We start from the raw sequence: 25481 nt of genomic DNA on the forward strand, positions 1-25481 counted from the left end.
AACTGAATACTAGGACTAGGCCAATGCCTAGGAAGGATAGGATCTTCCATCCCCAAGCGGTTAACGTTGTCCAGAACCAACCGGAACAAGTCCAGGTGCCTGGATTCTGGTGTATCTGATTTGCAATTTTATGGAGACGTGTAATAGCTTGATATACAGATGGTGCGTTTTGTGGTATGAAAACACAGCAACTTGACCCGATGACCTTACAAGCTCCACCTCTATCTGCCAAGATGACGTCAATAACAAGACGATTCTGAAGGACAACAACCCGCATGGCGGACTGCTCTTCTGTTAAGTTACCTAAGGCGGAGGCAGTTTCATTCACTACTGCTTCAAGTGTTCTAGTTAATCTGCGTATTAATTTACTATTCTGAACAGGTCCTAAAAAGAAAAAGAATCCTTTATTAAAATCGGTGTACTGTTCCCATTCCGTTTCTGTGTAGTCGACAAGTGGGATATCTCTTCTGGGTCTATTCTTTACTAGATTTGTATTTCTGTGGTAATCAGGAGGAGCTAGGAAAACAGGTGGCAGAAGGAATGCTATATAACAGGTACCATCCCAATCTGGAGGCAGGCGTATGTATGCGGTATGACCACAAACAAAATAGGAATGACTGATAGCTTTAAAGGACGATTTTCCATGATCACTGAATTCGACCACAGTAGTACATTTACTATGACCTAAGTGTACTGAACCTTTCTTCCTGATACATAATTCACCAGTGACTGGCAATACTGACATAGTGGGTATAACAGGTGCGGCTTCGGATTCAACAGTAAGAATCATAAGGCTAATTGTATAGTTACCTAATCCATACACTTCATTTTCTAGATCAGTTCCTATTCTAGTGGGGAGTCCCTCCTTATCAGGGTAACAGACGTCGAGCAGGACTAAGTTCAGGTTTCCCCAAACCCAGCCCCCATCGAAAACAGCAATATCAGGATCTAAGGAATTTATTATTTTAAACCATGCACCGCAAGAGCCATTGTGAGTGAACGGGTACGGAAAGAGGGGCAGAGCTCCCTTGTAATTCTGGTAGGGAGGGAGTCGGCCACATATCCAGCAATCTGTAGCATTGTTAGTTTGATGAGAATGGTGTAGCATACTAATGAACGTGTTGTTGCGCAGCGCAAGTCTGTAGGAGAGTTCGTGTGGAGGTAACTCACTAAAAGTGTGTTCAGCAGATACATTGTAGGCAGATTGTTCACGCTTGAAAATAGGACAATAGATAGGTAGTAGGATGCTAGCAATAATAATTAAAATACTCAGAATAAACATGATTAATAGTGTCACTATACAGTGACTACGAAGTGATTTGCAATATGCACCTTTCTTAATTTGTCTCTCTCTCTCTCTATCTCGATCTAGGGGATACATGTCAGAAACTATTTAACCGATTCACCTAGGGGAGGACTTAAACAATTAAACTGTCTGACTTGCTAGATCGGAGTTTCGTCCTGTACTCTTCTTGGGGAGTTTTCTCTCGTTTAGATACTGTAAAGTCTTTTTGCTCAACACAGTCTTTGGTGGGGGTGGACGAGTCTCGGTCTGGTTTCAGTTCATAAAAATTTTTCACATGACTCGTGTGGACCCACCCCTTTCTCCCTTCGATCTTCACGGCGGTCCTCGTGGTGAGAAGGACGGTCTTCGGCGATTTCCAGCGGGGCTCCAGCGGACTCTTCCTATCAAAGTTTCGCACTAATACAAGGTCCCCAGGACGGACATCATGTGGCTTTACATCAGTGTTGTCAGGGAAGGCTGCGGCAACCTGTGAACGACATGATTGGAGTGCAGACATCAAGGAGGCAAGGTAATCTGTCAACATATTACAATCAACATCAGTTATTTTTTTCGGAATGGGCGTCCCCCACATATTCGGTGGTCTGCCAAAGACCACCTCGTACGGGGATAGCCCTGATCTCGAATGGGCAACCATTCTCATATAGAATAGTGCCACTGGCAGGGCGACTATCCAGTCGACCCCTTTCTCCTGACATATTTTTGCAAGGCGTATCTTTAGTGTCTGGTTATGCCTTTCTACAAGGCCTGCGGCTTCAGGATGTCGGACACAATGGAATTTCCACTGGTATCCTAGTAATAAAGAAACTTCTTTCATTAATGCAGATGAGAATGGCTGACCGTTATCTGAGTACACGACACGAGGCAAGCCGTATCGTGGGAAGAATTCACGAACCAGCTGCTTGGCAGTGGTCGGAGCAGTGTAATCTGGGACTGGGTATGCTTCGGTCCAGCGGGACAGAGCACAGACAACTACGAGGACATATTTAAATCCTCGACAACGGTCCATCTGGATATAATCCATCTGGAGGACTTCAAAAGGGTGATCGGGAGGATGAAATCCACCTTGCTCTACAGGGACGCTTTTACCTGGATTGAACTGGCAACAGATCATGCAAGTACGCACTTTCTGTTTCGCTGCTGCTCGTAAGTGTTTATTGTTCCAAAGATTTTGTAGACTGTCTAACATCGCTTTCTCTCCTAGATGTGCTGGGCTATGTGCTGTATTTATCATGACTTGAACCATAGAATCAGGGAGAAACCATGTAGATTTTCCCTTTGTCACCCAACCTTGATCTGTCTGGATCCCTCCTAGTTCAATCCATTTCTTTATTTCTTCTGGGGTAGCATGTGTCTGAATATCGATAACATCTAGTGTGGGATCTCTGACTGTCATACAATGTGTCGGTCCTGTTGTCTTTGTCATGTCAGTTGTCTGAGTGTGAGTCAATGCTGTATGTTTTGCTGTTTGGTCTGCCAGGTCGTTACCCTGGGAAACAGAATCTGTGACTTTAGTATGTGCATTACACTTCATGACGGATATGCCTGAAGGCAGATGTATTGCTTTTAACAGTGCTTGAATGAGGGGACCATGTTGGATCTTGGCACCGTGAGAGGTCAGAAAACCTCGTTCTTGCCATAACATGCCGAAGTCGTGTACAACTCCGAACGCATAACGGGAATCAGTGTATATGTTGACATTTCTGTTCTTGGCTAGAATACAGGCTCGGGTCAGAGCAATAAGCTCTGCCGCTTGAGCGGACAGTGTGTCAATACGATGTGTTTCTTTAACTTCGGTTTCAGTGGTCACTGCATACGCGGCCACTAATTCTCCTGTACTTGTTCGCATGCATGAACCATCCACGTAAAGTGTCAGGTCTGGATTTGTCAATGGAACGTCTGTTAAGTCTCGTCGGGGCTTTGTTACTGCATTAATGATCTCTATACAATCATGCGGGGCTGGATCTGTCATACTTGTAGGTAACAGTGTTGCGGGGTTCAGAATGCTGCAGCGTCTGATTTCTATGTGTGGCTGGAATAGCGTTAATTCATAACCTGTCAATCGTGCTATGGTCAAGTGTTGAGTCTGGGTTCTGTTTAACAGAACCTCTACAGAGTGTGGAACTTGTACTGTTAACTGATGGCCTAGAACAATTGAGTCGCTCTGTCTGATTGCTAGGGCTGTTGCTGCTACTGACTTTAAGCATGCAGGGAGTGCCTGAGCTACTGAATCCAATGTACTTGAGAAATAAGCACAAGGCTTATGTGAACCTGCTTGATCTTGAGTGAGGACAGACAATGCTGTACCGTCACGTTCTGTAACAAAAAGTGTAAACGGTTTGTTGTAACATGGTGTCGCTAAAACTGGTGCTTGGCATAATGCTTTCTTTAATTCCTCAAAGGCTTGTGTGTGTTCCTGAGTCCAAGGGAGGGCAGTCGAAGTCGCTGCCTCCTGCGTCGTTAACTGGATAAGTGGTTTAGCTAGAAATGCATATTGAGGAATCCATTGTCTGCAGTACGAGGTGAGGCCTATGAAGGCCCGCACTTCCTTTTGTGTCTGGGGTCGTGGCATGTTTACAATTAACTGGATGCGATCGGGAGTGAGCTGTCTCCCCACTTTGGACAGCAAGTGACCCAAGTACACAACTTGCTGAACACAGAATTGCAGCTTTGAAGGAGACACCTTGTGTCCCTTGTCTGCCAGGAAATGTAAAACTGTCAGCGATGCTCGTTCACATTCGGGCTCACTTCATGCGGTGATCAGTAGATCATCGACGTATTGCAGTAAAGCGGTGTTAACTGGCATTTGAATACAATCTAGTTGTCTTTTCAGTGCTTGACTATAGATGCTGGGGCTTTCTGTGAATCCTTGAGGTGCGCGGGAAAATTTGAAACTTCGTCCATTTAAACTGAATCCGAAGAGATATTGGCTCTCCGGATCAATGGGTACACTGAAGAAAGCGTTCTTGAGATCAATTACAGTAAAGAACGTTGCTTCTGAATCAATAGCTGTCAATAGGGAAGAGATATCGGGGACCACAGGGTACTGTGGTACAATACATTTATTCAATTCTCTTAAATCAATCACCAGCCGATATACTGGCGGTGCATTGGGATCAGTACGTTTAAGAATCGGAATGATTGGTGAATTACAGATATTGGAGTCAGTCTCTACGACCACTCCTTGTGCTATCAGTTCTTCAATGATTTCCAGTAAAGCCACTACAGCATCGGGTGGTAACTTGTATTGTCTGATTCGGGGTAGAACAACTCCTGTCTTGAGTGTAACACGGTATGGGGTGATATGCATACAACCTACATCAGTTGGGCCTTTTGCCCAGAGGTGATCTGGTACATTTTTCAATCTGACATCGAATTCTCGCAACACATAGTGACCCTTGAAATCCCGTAGAAAGAGTCTAACTCCCTCCGGGGAACAGCAGATTATAGCTCCTAGAGCCTTCAATGTTTTGATTCCTAACAGATTTTCTGGGCATGAGTTCGTAAGTAACAAATCTGTAACTCGTGATAATGGACCTACAGCCAAGGGTACTGGTTCCGATACTTCATTTACAATAGGCTGTCCTGAAAAACCAAGGGAAACATTCTGTGAGCCTGAGAGGGGTGCCCCTGGGACTTCATTATGACTGATTGTGGTGCGGCTTGCCCCTGTGTCAATTAAAAACTTTCTGTCTTTTCCCAATACTTGACTGTGTACATAAGGACCTTCTTGATCTACAGGAATTTCAATAAGAGGCAAGCCAAATTCCCTCTCTAGGCTGTTTCATGTATATCGGGGGTAATCTGGATATGCAGATTGGGCATACTGGTACATCTGTTGTGAAACTTGCTGAGTCGCGGCAATGGGCTGTGGTACTGCTACTGTCTGTGCTGTATGAGATGGGGCGTGCATAGGCTGTGTATTCTGCATGTGCGGTGCATTCTGTGAGGTCTGTTGCTGGACCTGATCTTGTCTAGGTGGATGCGGTCTTTCTTTAGTTTTTCCCTGTTGCTATGTTATGTTTCAGGACTGGACATTCATGAACGTAGTGACCTGGCTGTTTGCAATAATTGCACGTTCCCTTAACGGGAGCTGTAGTGTGACTTGTCTGGGCCCCACCCTTTCTTTGACCGTCAGCTGGGACCGTCTGAGCTACTAACATTTTCATTTTCGTGTCTTTCATGCGCTTCTGTTCCTGATCTTGTTCTTCTCTAATTCTGTTCTGATGATATTGGAGCATTTGTAACATCTGGGATGGCGTATTTGCCTGCCAAGTACTTTCAACTTTGTACACTCTGTTTTTAACTAATGGTAGGGAGTTCTCGACTAGTTTTGATACAAAAAGGTGTGGATATGATTCGCTACTTGGTTTTAGGCCACTATTAATAATGAAACATTTCTCGAATCTTGAATAGAAATCACTAGTATCTTCATCATGCTTCTGTTTACAGGACGAGATGGCGTCCCAATCTTCCTTTCTAGTTGTCAATAATCTTGGCAGAACCTGTACTATTAAACCTGGTAATGCTTTAGTTCTGTCCCCAAGGCCTACCCCTGGGACACGTTTGCTTTCTTCGTCTTCTATTTCTGCCCATACAATCTTTTTCTCTCCCACCTCCCATTCTTTTTCCTTTAATTTCTCGTAAATGCCCGTGGGCAGCAGTACCTTTAACATTTTCATAATATCATCATACGTGTAATCCCCCATCAGCAACATATCTTTAAGCTCTCTATGAAAACCTGCAGGGTCTTTATCATGGCTCGGGACTAGTTTCTTCATTTCTAACAGTTCTAACTTAGTCAGGGGCGTGTGTACATATACACGTTTCAAGGCATGATCCGCACCCATAACTGGGTGTACTTCTCGTAAAGGGTTCTGACTTTCAATGCCACTTCCGCATTGCATGTGGTACGTTTTTCTTTCTGGAGGCGGGGCGGGAACATATTCAGAGCTTATGAAAGTGTTATATCTATGTCGTTGTTCTATAATTATTTGTATTAACTTGGTACTGAAACCTCTCCATCTATCCATGAGTAGTGCTTCTAAGGTTTCCTGTAAGGGACCTGGATCGGAATGTTCGTTTCTGTATTTCGTGAGGAGGTGCTGTATCATGTATACACCTGCTAATTTCTGTTCGTCTGGGGAAAGGTTCAGAAACGTCTGTGCTAAGGTATCATCATTATATATGTCTGGATTTTCGGCCCATAAGATGGCTGACCGGGCTAGTTCTTGTTCATCCATCGAATTGAGTACATGGTACCCCATTCTTTCTCGTAGTCTTTTATCAGTCTCCTGGAACTGATGTTCAGAAGAATTCGGGTTTGTTAAAGCAGAGAGAAAAACTCTCTTGTTTTCCGGACGGATGCCTTTCCTAAGGTAAGTTCCCTTACCTACATACGCTATAGTATCTGGAGTCCTTTCTGGTTCTTCAAGTTCTTCTTCCTCCTCGGAGGAAGCTTTTTCTTTCTGGTGTACTGTTATCACTGCTTTTCTAATTTTCTTGTACATACTGGCTATGCAAGCCCCCTTGTCATGTTTTCCTTCGGCTATATTTTGACCCCACTTGTTCAGTGCATCTAATTCACTCTGATCTGTTCCAGGCCTGTCTCGTTCTCTTATTAAACAATTTATGAAAAATCGTAGTATCTGTGCTTGAATGTCAACTTTCTGTTTCTCCATTGCATCCTTGATACTGTCAGGGTCTTTCCCTGTCTGGACAAACTCGTATATTCTATCTAGACGGTCCTTCATTCCTACATAGCATAGCAAGATATCAGTAGCAGATCTCAACCGTAGCGATGCCAATATCATTAGATCGTCTTTACCGGGTACTGGATCATATCTGCAAACGGAAATGTTTTCTCTGAGTGCGTCAAGGCGAGGAGACTTGAACGTGAGAGGACTCTGCGTATCCCTGAGATTGAATCTGCGTGTTAATGGAGGGGTCCGGAGACCCGCGGTCGCACCTCCTGAAGCGGATGCTTGGGCATTATCTCCCTGCGGAGTCTGTATCTGAACTTGAATTTGTCGTTTAGTAGGATCAGGTAGACTTTGTTTCGGTAGGTCAATTTTGGGTGCGGGAAGTGGCGGGGCTGGCGGAGCGGGGGAGGTCTGTCGCGGTACCGGCGGGGCATGATCTGGGGGCGGAGTGCCACCCCCGTCCCTGTCAGTAGGCAGGGCACGAACAGGCAGATTGGTGTAAGCTGGTGCTACATCCTCTAGATAAGAATTTAGGAATATGTCTTTAGTAGTTTTATGCATTACTTTAGTTGGAACTAATGGTGGCGGTAGGTTTTTCGGTATTTCTGATAGGGCCTCAGATGTGCCCTCGGCCGCGAGATACATACTGTTTACGAGATTGTTTCGGGCACGGTCTATTTGTTCTGTTTTTACTCGGATCCCTTCAGTAACTAGCTTGTTTTCTTGGGCTTTTTCTGATTCTTTAAGTCTGTCCTCTCTACGGAGTGCTTTCTCAGCACGCTTATGTGATTCCTTACGCCAAAATTCTATGGCGTCTTTCTGGGATTGTCTAGCTTTCTTTTTCCATAATGCTTCTTCTACCTTCATGATGCACTCGGCATCCCATGTTCCGGTAACAGGCCATTTGTGTCTTTCGTCTAGATGCTTGGTATAGTCGGCCCATAAGTCTAGATACAATATGGCATCTATGCCATGTTTATGGTACATAAAGTTGCCTGGAGTGTCCCTAGGGGGAATAGGAATTTCTTCCTCTAGTATCCCTTTCCTAGTTCCTATCTGCTTTAGCTTGTTGAAAAACGGCATCTTGTTTACTTATTACTGAATACTCAATCCTTACTACCTAATACTGGATACAACTAGTTTATACAAGAAACACAATAAAGCACATTAAAACGGTCACATTCATACCACGACATTGATCACGTGAAAAGACATTTGAGACATAGATGACTACCCCCTATACTGGATGTACTGCTAAACAGTACAGATACACTGGTGTAGCAGTGCAGAAATTCAGAATACTAGATATACTGCTAAACAGTACAGATACACTGCCTAAAAACAGTGCAGACCGGACTTGTGTACCCAAACCCGTCTAGATACGTCCCAGCAATGGTACTCACCGGGAAGCACGGAAACAGAAGGCCTCGGAAAACTCGACTGGACTCGACTCGACACTTCGGAAAACTTCGGAAAACTTCGAAAAACCTTGGAAACCTGGTGGGCCTCTTGACACCTCGGACCTTGCTTCTTTCGGCTAGGCTCTGGTCGGGATCCTCCGCACTCCTCACCGCCTCGTCTGGGCACTGATTGCAGTCTTCGTCACCTCCGTGGGTCAGAGGGAGATGCAGGAAATCCTGCCGGTACGTGTAGGTTCCATCTAACTGATGGCAGGGGACATAGTTTGCAATGCGCCAACCGGCGCGTGAGGTGGGGGAGGGGTCCCTGTTCGGGCGCCAAAATGACGTAAATAATTAATTTACTCTCTTAATTTCTATGCAGGTAAGTACTTAATCAATAATAACTCAATCGGAAAGAAAGAAACCAGAGTCCGTGGTGTTAGAGTTCTTAGGGGTTTTATTCCTCAAAAAGGAATGGTCATGACCAGGATATCTGATTCTGACCACCACAGGGGTGTCAGAAGGGATAGAGCGCGCTACATTTTATTGACAGTACATAGCTTATATACTTAATTCATATCATAAGAAACAGTATAGTAGGCGTAACAGCTGAGAGAAGACAAGATAACAGTATACACGTGTTACTAGTACGTAATCAGAAGGCGTGAACTAGGCGTGAACTGGAGGTGTGTGGTAGACACGTCACAGATGGGTGTCATAAAGGGGTGGCACTAACAGAAATGTTGCAATGTCAGCAGAAATCGGAAGCTTGGATGCGCGCGCAGCTGCATGACGTGTGATTGACGTGAAGCTGGAGGGTGCAGGGGACTTGACATTTACACTGACGGAAAGAGACAGAAGTCTGGTATGTCAGATCAACTTGTACTTCTATCATATCTGATATCTGATGTTTAGGAACCATATTATCTGGACGGAAAGGTCTCTAGGGCAGAAGCTATTCTATGCTAACTGTGGATGCGTGTATAAGCGCCTAAGTGTCTGCATGAGGAGCGTGGGGGCAAGGGGCCTTCCATGGAAGCATGGCAACAGAAGCTATGAATTACTTGCACTGAGACAGGTCGGCCCTTTGGCTCTGCAGCTGGGGAGGATGTTTACTGAAGCTAGCAGGCAGGAATGTATTTTCGAGGAGCGGAACAGATAACTCGAAGGTTATAGTCAGTCTTGGCAGAAAGCAGGCTGAGCTGAGCGCGATGGGCCGCGCTGGAAGTAAGTCAGAGTTCACGGGTACAGAAGCAGCCTGGGCTGAGGCTGTCAGAGTCAGAAGCCAAAAAAAAAGAGGCTCGATGGCAGAAATTCAGGGCCTACTTTGCCAGAGCAGGAAAACATGTAAAGTACACTACAAAAAGACGTTGGCATAGCATACTTAGGAACGGGCTATTTAATCCATTCAGGGTGGATCTGAAAGAGGACAAGTTAACGTTGGACGCAAATGTATTTGCGTCTTCATAACTGACACAGGAGGGAAGTTACATGCACTTTAAGCTGGTACATGGAGTCGGTGGGGTACGCGTTAGGGAACACAACTTGACCATAAAATTTATAGTAACCCTAAAACACTACCCCCAGCACGACCCTGCCCCTAGCCCCAGTCCTGTCCCTACTCCCAAACACTACCCTGCACAACCCCGACACTACCCTAAACCCCAAAACACTACCCAACACTACATTAACACCAGAACACTACCCTAAACTCTAAAACACTACCCAGCACGACACTGCCCCTAGCCCCAGTCCTGTCCCTACTCCCAAACACTACCCTGCACATCACCCCAACACTACCCTAAACCAGTACCCTACACTAACATCAGAACAGTACCCTGAACCCTAAAACACTACCGCCAGTACGACCCTGCCCCTACCCCATCCCCTATTCCCAAACACTACCCTTCAAGACCCAGACACTACTCTACACAAATATACTATCCTGCACGACCCCCGACACTACTCTACACTACACAAACACAAGTACACAACCATGCACGACCTTACACAGCCCATACACGACCCTACACAGCCCCTCTTACCGCTCTCTCCTAGTGGTTCCTCTCTTCACCTCCACGCTTGGTTCCAATCTTCTCCCCCTTTTGTGCTTCCTCCGGCTTCCGCCGTCGTGGAAAGGCAGAATAAGGAGTCCCCGAGGGCAGGTGCGGAGATGGGCATGACCAACAGCCAGCCGGAAAAGCAGCAGCAGACCCTCTTCCTGGAAGTGGATGCACCCTCACCGACTACGCATGCATTGTAACAACGCATGCAATGTAACAACTTGCGAGCTAAAGGCTTACGCGTTGTTACATTGCATGCATTGTAACGCTTGCGTAGTAATGGTACGCAGACTAATGTCCGCGTACTAATGGGTGCTAACGCCACCAGCGGTGGGTAAAATGGGCGTCGGGGACCCTGTGTTTTGTAATAGAGACCACCTGCTGGAGAGGCAAGTTGGGATCTTGGAGGATGCCTGTACGATGTTGGATGGGACACCCAAGGCCGTGGGGCGTCGAGTGCAGGGGTGTCTTCTGGCAACTGGTTTTCGTAGGGACGTCCCATTTGGGCATTCACAACTGAACACCTTCTGGGAAATAATGCATTCAGCTTCCAGGCCCAAGGACATTTGGGAGCCTTTTGTTTTGTGGGCACGAGAACACCAAGAGGCTTCTGTCAATACGCCGAAGGACTCTGTAACTATGTGAGAAACAAGCTTAGCCTGGGGGAGGTTGGGTAGAGGGGTTGGAGATTTTTTGGGGACGTGAGATGTAGTATTTTAGCCACCAAATTTAGACTCATGCGTATAACATGTAGAGGTGATGGAGTGGGTTTCATTTTAAAAAGCCACACCGGCTTGGAAGACGTTTCTTTGTGATTTACGAATGGGTGGTTATAATATCCTTCATATAATGTGCAGAAGATTAAGCAAGCATGAATTGTCCTTTGTGCCTTTGTGAGTACTACAGTGAGCAGCTGTCAAAATAACTATGCACGGATTAGCAACTGGCTTGTTGTTTGTACTGTTTGTAACATTGTGTTCAAGGCATATGAGCTGCAGATCACACACTGCATAGATCGCCATCTGGTATTGGACCTGGATGTTTGCACTTGTTGTTGTATTGGAAAAGTCTTTGGAAGTCACAAAATAGGTGAATCCTTCTTTGTATGGGCATCGACTCCATCGTCAAGTTGTTTTTTTCTGCCATCGGGCTGTGATGTGTTTATCGCGTCCCAGTTCGTTGCCGTTACCGATTCAACTTTCGACGCAAAGTCCTTAACCCTCTTCACCGATATTGTTTCAATCGCGTTCCCTAATCAATACGCATCTCTATAAGGTCAAAGTCTTCGATTCCGGTTGTCGACGCAGGCCTTCGGTCTTACCTACACCATTAGACCTGGCTCATAGAAAGGACTCCTTTTAAAAAGCGTTCTCAATGTGGATCCAAGTTTCCAGACACAGATCTTTGAGGTGTGTAACCTCTGCGTTCACCGGAGCACGAGGTCAGAGACTGGCCAGCTTGCTCCTCTTTCTGCTCCAAGAAAACTATCCAGGATCGTCGAGCTCGTTGACATCCATTCCCGACGACATCTTCCAGGGGGGCATCGATGTACCAGAGCAGGAGCGGGTCGAAGAAGGTCTCGTCCGCGCCTCCGAAGCCCAGGACCCAGACATCAAAGCCATCACTCCAGGGCAGCGGGTCGGAAGTGCTGAAGTCGACACAACCCCCTCCTCCACCGATCCCTAAAAAGGCTTCGGTAAAACCTCACCGTCGGGCCTGGGTGCACATCCCACCTTCGGGCCCGACAAAGAAATCCACAAATGTGCCTTCAGGCCACTCTGGATCGAGTCAGCCTACCGTTGGTGCCGAAACCCAATCCCCGGCACCCAAAAAGAAACTGTTGTCACCCTCCGTGCCAAACACTGGTTCCACATCTGCGCACTCGGCACCGAAACCTACTGGTATCGACCCCTCAACTCTGAAAAAATCATCGGAACCAAGATAAAAGCCAACTTCGGAACCGAGAGAAAACCCTCTGAATCCAAAAAACAACCGGTTCCACAGGCTTCTTCGGAACTCAAGACACCTCATGATTCCAAGCCTAAAGAACACAAACCAGCTCCAGATTCGGTGCCACGCAAACATTCGGAACCGAAAAAATTGGTGCTGAAAGACCAACCTCCACAAGAAGAGCTTTTTCAAACGGATCCAACACGAAAAATCTTCTAAAAGACCCCAAAAACAGGTCAACTGACTCACCTCCAATAAAACACCTATGAACATGCCTGTACCAGCTCCATGTCCACCAAAGAAAAGAGACATTGCAACATCTCCTCTTAGAATTCCTTCTCTACCTCCTCCACCTCCCCCCCCCACACCACTACCCTCACCATCTACTCCACCTCCAGATGATGATGACTCCTCTAGGGACGGGGAGGACGAGGGAGACGATCAACCTTTCGGAGGTCCTAGTCATCCTGATACCCCAGGGGACCCATGGGAAGATTATGGCACACCAGATGTCCCTAATGTGCCACAAGATGATATCTATCCCTCTAGACCTTCTCCTCTAGAGGACCTTCTCCTCTAGAGACCTTGTCCTCTAGAGGATCTACCCTGTGATAGAGCTACACAATATCACGGGGTAGATCTGTACACAGATCCTGTAGAAGAAGATTTTCTAATGGACACATTTGACACATCTCAAAGGTCCACTTCTGTTCTCCCTATGTTAAAAGGGGTAATTAAACATGCACCTGAGGTGTTCAAAGATTCTGTTAGAGCTAGGGTGATTAACCCCAGAATAGAAAAAAAATACAAATTGGCCCCAGCTGATCGTGTTTACATCGAAGGACAAATACCACTGGATTCCTTAGTGGTCTCCAACGCCAGAAAAAGTGTCAACTTACAAACCCCAGGTGATGCTCCGCCTTCGGATAAGGAGTCAAAACTCTTGGACACTTCTGGCAAACGAACAGCGTCACAAGCAGCCAACATATGGCGAATCGCCAACACACGCGCTTTGCTGGCTAGATAGGATAGGGCACACTATGTTGAGTTAGAGACCCTATTACAACACCTTCCAGACAAATACAAGACAAAAGCCAACAACCTCTTATAGGAGGGTACATTTATAACAAACACCTCCATTCGTTGCGCTCTAGATGTGGCAGACACCGCCCCCTAAGCCATTAACACAAGTGGCCTTTTACGTAGGCATGCATGACTACGCATTTCAGGGTTTAAACCAGAAGTACAGACTACCATACTCAACCAACCATTTGATCTTCAACATCTATTTGGCCCTGCCGTCGATTCATCTCTAGAAAAGATGAAAAAAGACATGGACACGGCTAAATCAATAGTAGCATTGCAATCGTAAGCTCCCAGATGTTCATTTTGTCGCTCCTCTTATAAAGGCACCTCCAGAGGCTATTCCTCCGACAACCCCTCTACCTCCTACAAAAGTTCAATACAGACATCATTTACCAGAGGTTATCACAGAGGAGGCTACAGAGGTAATAACAACAAAGCTAGAGGCGAGACCAACAATACTCACACCGCCTCCACCCCCACCCAACGGCTTCCATCCACTCCCCCCGGGCCATTCTACTCCGGTCGGGGGAAGACTGCAACAATTCCTACCTGCCTGGAACAACATCACTACCGACAGGTGAGTGAGACAAATTGTTCAATCCGGTTATTCTCTAGAACTCACCTCTACCCCCCCACCCCAAACATAACACCCAGACAGCCCCCAATGTCAACAAAGCATGTATCGCTGCTAAAGCAAGAGGTGCTCTCCCTCCTATAAAAACATGCAATAGAACCAGTTCCCCTGCATCAGCAAAACACAGGGGTTTACTCCGGTCGTTCCTCGTTCCAAAGAAGGACGGAACCCTGTGACCCATCTTGGACCTCAGACCCCTAAGCCTTTACATACCATCAGACCATTTTCACATGGTCACACTTCAACAGTTCCTTCCTCTTCTCGCACAAGGCGATTTCCTTGCCACCCTAGACCTCAAGGACGCCTACTTCCATATTCCCATTCACATTGCTCACAGGAAACATCTACGGTTTGTAGTGGACGGGCAGCATTACCAGTTCAAGGTACTCCCATTCGGAGTCACCACAGCACCCAGAGTCTTCACAAAATGTCTGGCAGTAGTTGCAGCTCACTTAAGAAGACAACAAATTCACGTCTTCCCATACTTAGACTCCTAAAAGCCAAGTCATACAACCAGTGTGTACATCACACACACGCCACAATCCAACTACTTCACAACAGGGTTTACCATAAACCACGCAAAGTCTCACCTACAACCGTCCCACATACAACAGTATCTTGGTGCCACAATAAACACCTCAAAAACCGCTTGCGTATCCCAGTCCACCCAGAATAGCCAGCATGCAAAGTCTGATAACAAAATTCCAGCCGCAACACTCTCTTCCAGCTCCAGTGTTCATGCTGTTGATAGGGAGGATGGCCTCTTGCATATTTTTTAGCACCTCACCAAGCTCAAGGTCAACTAACAGATCTGGTGTTGGTGGACATCCGCACCCATCGCTCTCTGCAGTGGTGGAACACCCAAAACCTTTTCAAAGGGCGACCGTTCATAGAGCCAGTTCCACAGATTGTGCTGACAGCGGACGCATCGCTCTCCGGCTGGGGAGCTCATCTGTTACATCATACCATACAGGGCATATGGACACCTCAACAAAAATTACTCTGCATCAATCATCTGGAGTTACTAGCCATATTTCTAGCATTAAAATCATTCCAGAAACAAATATCAGGCAAAGCTGTCCTAGTCCGCCCGACAACATGACAGCAATGTACTACATACAAAAACAAGGCGGGACACACTCCCTACAGCTCTCTCAATTAGCACAGAGTATATGCAGATGGGCTATTACTCAAAACATTTTTCTCCTAGCCCAACACGTTCCAGGAGTCCAGAACAACATAGCAGATCTGTTTAGTCGTCAGACGCAATAGGTTCACGAGTAGGACTTCATCTGCAAGTTCTTCAACCATTTTTCCAAATGTGGGGGCAGCCAGAGACAGATCTCTTCGCCACACATTACAACACAAAATGCCCAAGTTTAGCCGCCAGATATCCGCACCCATTGTCCAATGGCAATGCGATATGGATGAATTGGTCAGGCAGATTTGCGTACGCTTTTCCGCCTCTTCCACTCATTCCACTGGTGGTGCGCAAACTGCAGCAACACTCACTGACACTCAACCTAGGTGCTCCAACATGGGCCAGACAACCGTGGGTATACACATTGCTGGAACTATCAGTAGTCCCTCACCAAAAACTACACCTCTCCCCACGCCTCTTAAAACAGAATCATGGAGAGATCAGACACCCAGACCCAGCACGGCTCAACCTAGCGATCTGGCTCCTGAAGTCTTAGATTTTGGTTACCTTAACCTTCCCCCTGACTGTATGAACGTTATCAGAGAGGCTAGACGCCCCACCATTAGAGCCTGCTATGCAGCCAAGCAGAAAAGATTTGTGATATACTGTAACAACAATATCAATCCTCTAGATCTGTCTATTCAACACATCATATGTTTTTCTACTACATCTTCAAAGGTGTAATCTAGCATACACATCTATTAGGTTACACCTCGCTGCCATAGCAGCCTACTTACAGAATAGGCAACACTTATCACTATTCAGGGTACCTGCCATCAGAGCATTTATGGAATGACTCAAAAGAATAATTCCTCCCAGGGTACCACCCTCACCTGTGTGGAAATTGAAAATTGTTCTCACAAGACTAATGAGCCCTCCATTCGAACCGCTGCATAAATGCGAGTTACAATTTCTTACATGGGAAGTTGCTTTCCTGGTGGCCGTTACTTCCCTTAGAAGAGTCAGTGAACTACAGCCCCTAACTATTCAAGAACATTTCTTACAACTCCATCATAACAAAGTGGTTCTCAGAACGAACCCCAAATTCTTTCCTAAGGTCATTTCTCCTTTTCATCTCAGTCAGTCTGTGGAGTTGCCAGTATTCTTCTTGCAACCACAAACAGTCACAGAAAGAGCTCTTCATACTCTAGACGTAAAAAGAGCACTCCTTTACTACAATGAAAGAACAAAACCTTTTCGCAACACAAAACAACTTTTCTTGTCCTTCTCACCACCACATAAAGCCATCCCCGTATCAAAATCTGGAATTGCAAGGTGGATTGTGAAATGTATTCAAATTTGCTATCACCAGGCAAAACGTACATTATCTATTCCCCTTAAAGCCCACTCTACCCGAAATATAGGGGCTTCAATGGCATTTTTAGGGAACATACCCTTCGATGATATCTGCAAAGCAGCTACATAGTAAACACTGCACACATTCACAAAACGCTATTATGTAGATGTGCAAGCTAACCAACGGGCTAGTGTGGGCCCGGCTGTACTCAAAACACTATTTCAAAATGCTGCCACAGATACTGGTGGTCGCCGCTAAGGAGGGGTACTGCTATGCAATCTATGCACAGTGTGTGATCTGCAGCTCATATGCCTCAAACTGAAAATGCTACGTACCAGTATGCATCTGTTCTTGGCATGTAGAGCTGCAGATCCACACACGCCCACCCACCTCCCCGGCTACCTTTATCTGTTCCAGTATTATCTTATTTAGATACAACATACATGGACATCTCTTTCTGTTTCTAACAAAACTCCATCATTTCCCTGCTTGGAGAAAAAACAATCTGACGATGGAGTCGATGCCCATGCGCACTTTTATCCAAAGGAGGAGTCCCCTATCTCGTGACTTCCAAAGACTTTTCCAATACAACAACAAGTGCAAACATCCGGGCCCAACACCAGATGGCGATCTATGCACAGTGTGTGGATCTGCAGCTCTACATGCCAAGAACAGATGAATACTGTAGCATTTTCCTTTTTTTAAAATGCCAATAAAGAAATAAAATCAAAAAAATGATGACCCTCTATGAACAGGGTTATCTTTCTCCAAACAGACTATAGCTTATTGGTTTATAGTGTGCATTAAGTTTTGCTACCAGTTGGCATATAAACCTTTAGCCAGTTAACCAAGAGCACACTCCACTAGAAAGAAAAACAGCATCTGTCGCTTGTGTTAGAAATTTCTGTCTTTCAGAAATAAGTAAGCCTGCAACTTGTAAGTCAATTCATACATTCACAAGACATTATTTCCTTGATGTAGATTCCAGAGCTAATACTTTAGTAGGTCAGGCAACTTTTTCAAAGTGTATATTAAAGGTAATTTTACTACCCGACCCAAAGGGTCTATTCTTTTTTGTGTGTATTTCTTACTCTTACTTAATGGAGGCTGGCCATGCCAAAGGCAAGCCAGTCTGCGCACATCCGCACCTAGACCATGCCCAGCTCCAGGAACCCTGGCCCTCTTGCCACCTACTGATACTCCACAGCAGAGCTCCTAGCCCTGGACCCAGGACGCTATAAAAACATCTGCTGCATCACATCTCCTCAATTAACTGTAGGACATTTCAGCTGCAGCAGCTGTCACTTCGCATGCAACTCAGGACCTCCCGAACACACAGAAGCCCTCGCCAATCCCCTCTCGCCGACCAGAGGCACCAAAGAACTGCTCCATTGCATCCTGCTCCACGCCCGATCCCTCTACGAGCACCCTGATCATTCTTAAAATATTTTGGACTTCCTGGTTATTATGATGTCCAGTCTGGCACTATGGTGGTTTTGGCATAATAGTGATCATTGTTGGGTTATTCTGGGTGTTCTTTGCATTATGTTGACCATACCTCCCATGTCATACTAATGCAAAGCAATGTGAAGCAGAATCTGTCCTCTGAGGCAGTTGTAGATGTTGGTAACTAATGGAAATGACAAATAGGTGTGCAGAAACCAAATATGATCTAGTGTTTGGAGTCAACCTTTTCTTTCATAAAAGCAAATTTTTATTTTCCGAAGCTAATAAGCTGATGTTTGCTGTCAAGATGATAGCAGTTCCAACGTATATTTAAAACAAATAGTTGAAAAATAATTTGTACTGATTTGGGGAGGTTTAATAGTGATTTTATAGTTGCTGTGGCCACCATTTAAATATTTATGCAGAAGCATTTCATGTTAATAAAGCTTATGACATTGCAACTGTTAACCCTCCCTGGTATGTTGGGATGGCCATTTCTAGTAATCCTGCGTGGTGTAAATGTGTCTGCTTCAGCGCCTATTATAGCACCAGTAATCATTGTTAGTAACTCAGGATGATTTTCAGTGATCCTAAGGAGCTATGGAAAGGTTTTGAGATGCCTGGCTTCTAAACTGTTTTTCAAGAGCTGCTTGTGAGTAGGCACCTCAGTGGTGTGTTACTCTTACAACGCAACTATTACAACGTAATGCTGTTACAACGCAGCTATTACAACGGAAATACCATTACAATGCATGCCATTACAATGCATGGCATTACATAGCAGATGCTATTACAACGCATACCATTACATCGTAAGTATTGGTAAGTATTTAATTTTTTTTATTTTATTTAATATTTTATAATTGATTTAATTATTATTAATTATAAATAAAAATATTTATTTCGTTTTTAAATATTATAAATTAAATATATTAATTTAAGTAATTTTTTAAATAAGTATGAGTATAGGAGTATATGTTTTGGGGTACTGATGTATATGTTTTGGGGTGTTTGGGTATTTTTAGGTTTTAGGGCAGGGTTTGGGTTTTGGGGTACAGGGGTGTTTTTAGGTTTTAGGGCAGGGTTTGGGTTTTGGGGTACAGGGGTGTTTTTAGGTTTTAGGGCGGGGTTTGGGTTTTGGGGTACAGGGGTGTTTTTAGGTTTTAGGGCAGGGTTTGGGTTTTGGGGTACAGGGGTGTTTTTAGGTTTTAGGGCAGGGTTTGGGTTTTGGGGTACAGGGGTGTTTTTAGGTTTTAGGGCAGGGTTTGGGTTTTGGGGTACAGGGGTGTTTTTAGGTTTTAGGGCAGGGTTTGGGTTTTGGGGTACAGGGGTGTTTTTAGGTTTTAGGGCAGGGTTTGGGGTACAGGGGTGTTTTTAGGTTTTAGGGCAGGGTTTGGGTTTTGGGGTACAGGGGTGTTTTTAGGTTTTAGGGCAGGGTTTGGGTTTTGGGGTACAGGGGTGTTTTTAGGTTTTAGGGCAGGGTTTGGGTTTTGGGGTACAGGGGTGTTTTTAGGTTTTAGGACAGGGTTTGGGTTTTGGGGTACAGGGGTGTTTTTAGGTTTTAGGGCAGGGTTTGGGTTTTGGGGTACAGGGGTGTTTTTAGGTTTTAGGGCAGGGTTTGAGTTTTGGGGTACAGGGGTGTTTTTAGGTTTTAGGGCAAGGTTTGGGTTTTGGGGTACAGGGGTGTTTTTAGGTTTTAGGGCAAGGTTTGGGTTTTGGGGTACAGGGGTGTTTTTAGGTTTTAGGGCAGGGTTTGGGTTTTGGGGTACAGGGGTGTTTTTAGGTTTTAGGGCAGGATTTGGATTTTGGGGTACAGGGGTTTGTGTTTTGGGTTACTTAAATTATATTTACCATTTTTAAATTAATTAAAATATGTTTATTACATTAAATTAATTTTATTTCATTAATTACATTTTTAAATTAAATTAAATAAATTATTTCAATTAATTAAATTTCATATCAATTTTAAAAATATGTACATTAACCTAATTTTATTATTTAAATTAAATTATTCCCATTTTTTATTAAAATTACATTTATTAAATAGATATTATTTTATTTAATTAAATTAATGGCTATTTTAATATGTATTTTATTTAAATTAAATTAATTAAATTAACTTATTAACATTTTTAAAAAAAGGTATACTTACCCATACTTACGATGTAATGTCATGCGTTGTAATACCATCTGCTATGTAATGCCATGCGTTGTAATGGCATCCGATGTAATGGATCCTGCGTTGTAAAAATTCCGTTGTAACGGAATGCGTTGTAATATTTCGCGTTGTACTGACACCAATCCCATCTCAGTTGACCCAAGGTTTTAGGAAGTATAGAAACAGTGCAAAAATGTGCAAAGGACTATTTCTTCTGGGATGTATTGTAGTTTACACTCACCAGAGTATTTATTGCACCATAATCCTGCTGCTTTATGGATGCGCCGGCAAGGATTATGTAGCAGTGATTCCATTTATCAGTATTAACTACATTTTATTGAGGAAGCACTTGGATGATCGATCCTATTGTTAACATGATTCAGACACTTATTTTTTATTAATACAAAGCTCCCCCTTCTGGCGAGAGAGCACCTCTGAGAACAACAAGGGGGGACCAACAGGTCTTATTCCATAACACGTAGATTGATCAAAAGTTCATGCGACAGCGACAACGTTATTCTTCCATCTTTCAAGATTTATTTGGTTGGTATTCAGTGCATACTTTCAATTTAAATCATTGAATTAACTGAGTTCATAGAATGTCTATGTCATTGACATGTTGAAACAAATACATCACACATCCCGATGCATTTCGGGCTCCGCCCGGGGATTGCTCTACAAGAAAATCACAAAAAATAACTCACTAACTGTTCCTGTTACAAACGGCTAAAAACATGCTAAATCTGTAAGCATTTTTAGATTAACATAATATAAAAAGAGACAAAAATCAACATAAGATCATAAGGAATAAGCAAAAGGGAGAAGTGCGGGTAGAGTCAAAAGAAATAAGCTATATCCCAAGATAGCCCGGAATCACCCAGTATATGAAGCCATCGTGAGACAGAAACAAAGTTCCGTGATATACAAGCGGTAGCAGAAAAATGAAAAATGAGTAGGAGCGTTTACACATTAAGATGACGGTGACGTGACGGAAGTGGTCAAGTAAGTGAGGGCAAAGACGAGGTGAAACATGCACAGGTAACGGATTCAAAAACGTCCCCAGGTAGGGTACTTACATCAGCGTGACTACGCTCAAACTCCGCGGAGTTTCGAGCGGGAAAAGATCAACAGAGTGAACCGCTGGTCGACAGGGTTTAAAGCGTCCAGCGAGAGTAGACATGGAAAGAGGACTAAGAGGTAAAAGGTCAAAGAAAGAGTGGAGGGTGAGTAAGCCGAGTAATAGTTCGCCATGTTGGAGTGGGTAAAAAAGGAGGCAAAGTTCATGCAGAAGAAAACAGAAAAACAAACGTGTTCAAAAAATGGTAATGAAAAAAGTAATGAAGGCAAGATACACGAAGGAATGAGAATGGAAAATCATGATAATGGTTACAGGTAGCAAAGAAATTCCATGCGGTCATTGAGCCCATGGGGCACCATCGTGGACATGAAACGGATCACTATTAGTTCCTTCGGATGTTTCACTGCCAGGCCAGACAGTGATTTCCTCTTGGTAGCACACTACGCTCCTTTACAACCCTTTACCTTTGGACAATTAGCTGTGCGAGTTCCCTCCCTCTTCAGTTATCACTTATTTTTTATTACCAGTCCTGCCAAGTATCATGCATCACATGTGACACGCATTTCAGTGTGGTGATCCGCATCACCGCGCTGAAATGCATTGTCACGCATATATAGCACCTACTGAGCTGTTAAGCAGGAGCGCTAGTAACCATGAACCACTGAGCTGTACTGAAACGAACACTGGAGGGAGGAGTGGTAGTGCGCCCTGCACTCAGCTCCCGGGGCTGTCTCGTAGTCTGCAGATATGGCTGCTAAGTGTTACAATGTAACATTTATACTAGGATTCACCACCAGCAGCAGCAGGGCAGGTATGCTACATTCCTAACTTCCGTGACTCAGAGTCAGGACGAGTTTTGTAGCACACGTGTCCTGCTGCCGCCAGCGGCTGGAGTTAAAGTTCCGGCAGGCTTGCACTGCGGATAATTTAAATGAATACAAATGTTTGCTTTAGCACCGGAGGGAGCCGACTCACTACACCGGGCGCTGGCGGTTGAGAGAACAGCCGGGGCAGACCTTGCGTTGGAGTTATTCAGCACATAAGGCGCACCAGTCTCTCCACTCAGCTGCTGAAAATCAGAAGGCGGAGTCGTTCAGGCCATGGCAAGGGCCAAGTGAGTGCAGCCTGGAGTGTAAACTCTCCCTTACTTCCCCACAATTGGCCTGTGCTCTGTGCTGCATTTGCTCTGACTAATGGCAGGACTGACCCTGCGACCAGCCTTGGGAGCCCCACCCTGAAACAAGACATCTTGGAAATGCTGGGCTCAGGTACAGGTAAAGTGGTGACGGTGAGAGTGTGGTGTGGGAATTTAGCAGCCAGTGGTGATGGTTAGGTATGGGTCAGGTGTGCGAGTGCTGACAGGAAGTGACACTTCAAGATGCTTTGCTTTTCAGTGATTCACTCCACACATTGACCACGGCTCAACGTGATTTAAGAGGCTTGCGTGAATGAGAAAGGGTTTTGCTGCATAGTGACCAAGTGTGTGTTTCTGTCCCCTCCTTTACGTTTGCGGTTTATTTCTAAAACCGCTAAAGGTAATTTATAACATGTTTCTGACAGTCCTAAGTTGTCTGCTATGTTGTATGAGAAATTACTGCGCCGGCCTCAGCCTGTGAGGATAATGCAAAATGGTGTTTGACAGCCTGTCTTCTGCTAGTCAGCTGAAACTGTGACACTCTTAGGCAGCTCAGATGCCTCCGTGTGTAACATGTTGGGCCGGGTCCCATGTGGACTGCGATACTATTTCTGGTGCTTTGCAGCAGTTTTAAAATCTTCTTGGAGTTTCTTGTTTCTCAAATGGGTGTAAATTCTGATATGTATATGTTTCCCTCGTCTACATTGCTTGATTTTGCTCGCAAGAAAGTGTCACTCATAGTAGTTGAAATGTCACTCATAATTGCACTGAAATTATTTAAATGTCACACATAGCTATCTGAAACCTTGGCAGCTCTGTATACTGACCAGCATAATTGTTACTGCCTTCTATTTAAAATTTGATGTTGAGCATTTATATCGGTTATATAATCTGTTTACTTTACTATGTGTTTTTAGTGGTTGGTGAAAAGGAGAAAAATTGTGGAACCGTGAACATACGTACCAGAGATAACAAGGTCCACGGCGAGCGTCCAGTATCTGAAACCATCGCGAGATTACTCGAGCTGAAGCAGGCTCGCGCCAAGCATTCCGAGGAGGAGTTTTAACAGCTGTTCGTCCGCGTTGTTGCTTTAGTTAGGAAGAAATAGGAGTCCAATGTTCTATCATGCAATAAAAAGCAGTGAGTTCACAGTGCATCTGATATGAGGCATCACTTTCCTGAATGAGCCAACTGAAACAAAGCTATTGAATATCACTCTCGCGAGACTCCAGATGGTGTTTGTTCTACGTTAATTACAAGTGCTGTTCTCTCAGGGGTGATAAAGTGTCTTTTAACCAGAATTTCAATGGTTACTTGGCACCGAGTACTTGTGAATGAAATGAAAAATTAAGCCATCTTTGATGTACATTTTATATGTATATGGCGTCCATAGTCTTGTGGTTTGTAGATGTGATTTGCCCTCGTGACAATGCAGATTACACACTGTAAGGTACTGCTAATTACATATTTTAAATGAAAATACAACAGCGCTTCCTCCATCTCCTTTATTTTGATCAAAGTGTAAATGTCAGTCTGCATAAGGGCATCTTTCTGGTTAATCTACCTGAAAAACGAGCAGCATTTCTAACAGAGGGGAGAAAATTGCCCATACTCAGATACGTTTGTCACATATTACTGAATTAAAAGCAGGTGCACTTAAGAACTTTTATATATTCCCTGTCTTCCTTTTTATATACAACAGGTCAAATTGAGAGTGAGCTAACGGAAACTAGCTTCCATTGTATTACTTTTCCTTGTTAAATACAAGGTGTGCAAAGTTGCTATTGTTTTTCACTTCATGAAGTTCCATGGATTGCTTGGCAAGCTGCTTGAAGTTGCGGAATTTCCACATTTTGTGAAAATTGCGATAAATTCTAGCAAAAGGTAAACTTGCAGAGAAGTTCATAATTACCTATGCCATTAAGTATTGAAAACTCTCCGACAGGTAAACGCTGAATGCATTTTTCATATTAGCTTGTTTGATTAGTCAAAATTATCTTGTAATGTGCAGAAAAAGTTTGCATTTACAAAAGTGAACCTAAACTGGGAAATTTCGCTGATTTCATAATATAAAAATCTGGTCGTTCACTACAACTTTGCACAGCTTTTTTTTTAAATAAATTATTATGTTTAAATTAATTTCCGAAATTCCAGTATTTTTCTTTTTGAAGTTAAATTCCAGATCTTTATTTTACAACTCTCATGGTGCTCTCTTTGGTGAAGTAATTCATATGTGCGCCTGCTGACCTAGTAAGAACCAAAACTGCAATCTCTTTCAGCCAAATTAGAGCAAATAAAAATAGTCCAGGGGGTACCACTATTCTCTCCCTCCATCCCTTCTATGCCCTCTTCATAAAATCTTCCTTTTCTCGCCAATATACTAAGAATCTCAGTTCCTCTACATACTTTTGTCACAATTCAATGGTTCTGTTTTTTAATGATCTGTCTTAGAATGGTGTATTTATTGTCTGCATTAATTGATAGCAATGTTAATAAATAACATGAAGCTGTTCATTGGTTAAAGAAAGCAGACGGTTTTGAAATGTATAGGAAACTTTTGAAATGCTATGAAACTTTTCCTTTCCACACATTCAATGAGTATTACCTTAAATCATATTTTAGTCAATTAAATACATTTGAAACAGCATTACTGTTTACTACGTTTTTTACATTTTGGAGTTGATCAATGATTTTAAACAGGTCTTTAAATTGTTGATAGAATACTGTATGGAATAATAGCATAAAGTAATGAAAAACAAACACGCTTCCGTGAGATTTATAGAAAAATGGCAAATCAAGTTAACTGCAAATGCTAAGGGTAAAAAAATCACAGGTGAGGTGGCCTCTTGTTTAAGGAATCCAGCAAGAACTTTTATATGCAGAGCGGTACGTATAAGTAGGAGCAATAAAGCCAAACAGTGTGGTACATGCAGTTAAAAACCTTCTGGTGGACACTTCCAACTGCAGGTTCCTCGCCTTTTAGAACATTCCTCAGGCATCAGACTGAATCTAGAATATTTTCAACAAT

At 44.0% G+C, this 25481-nt stretch overlaps 1 protein-coding gene across 1 annotated transcript in view; it reads left to right on the top strand.

Annotated features, from left to right (window-relative positions):
* TARS1 (threonyl-tRNA synthetase 1) overlaps positions 1–25100 on the top strand; it is a 201354-nt gene extending 176254 nt beyond the window's left edge. The window contains exon 19 of the mRNA XM_086960505.1: positions 23371–25100. Coding sequence (XP_086816631.1) covers positions 23371–23519 — 149 coding nt within the window. The 3' untranslated portion in view covers positions 23520–25100. The remainder of the gene's footprint in view (positions 1–23370) is intronic.
* The last annotated feature ends 381 nt before the right edge of the window (positions 25101–25481 follow it).

Source organism: Lissotriton vulgaris, chromosome 3_1 (assembly GCF_964263255.1).
Source record: "Lissotriton vulgaris chromosome 3_1, aLisVul1.2, whole genome shotgun sequence".
Lineage (NCBI taxonomy): Eukaryota > Metazoa > Chordata > Amphibia > Caudata > Salamandridae > Lissotriton > Lissotriton vulgaris.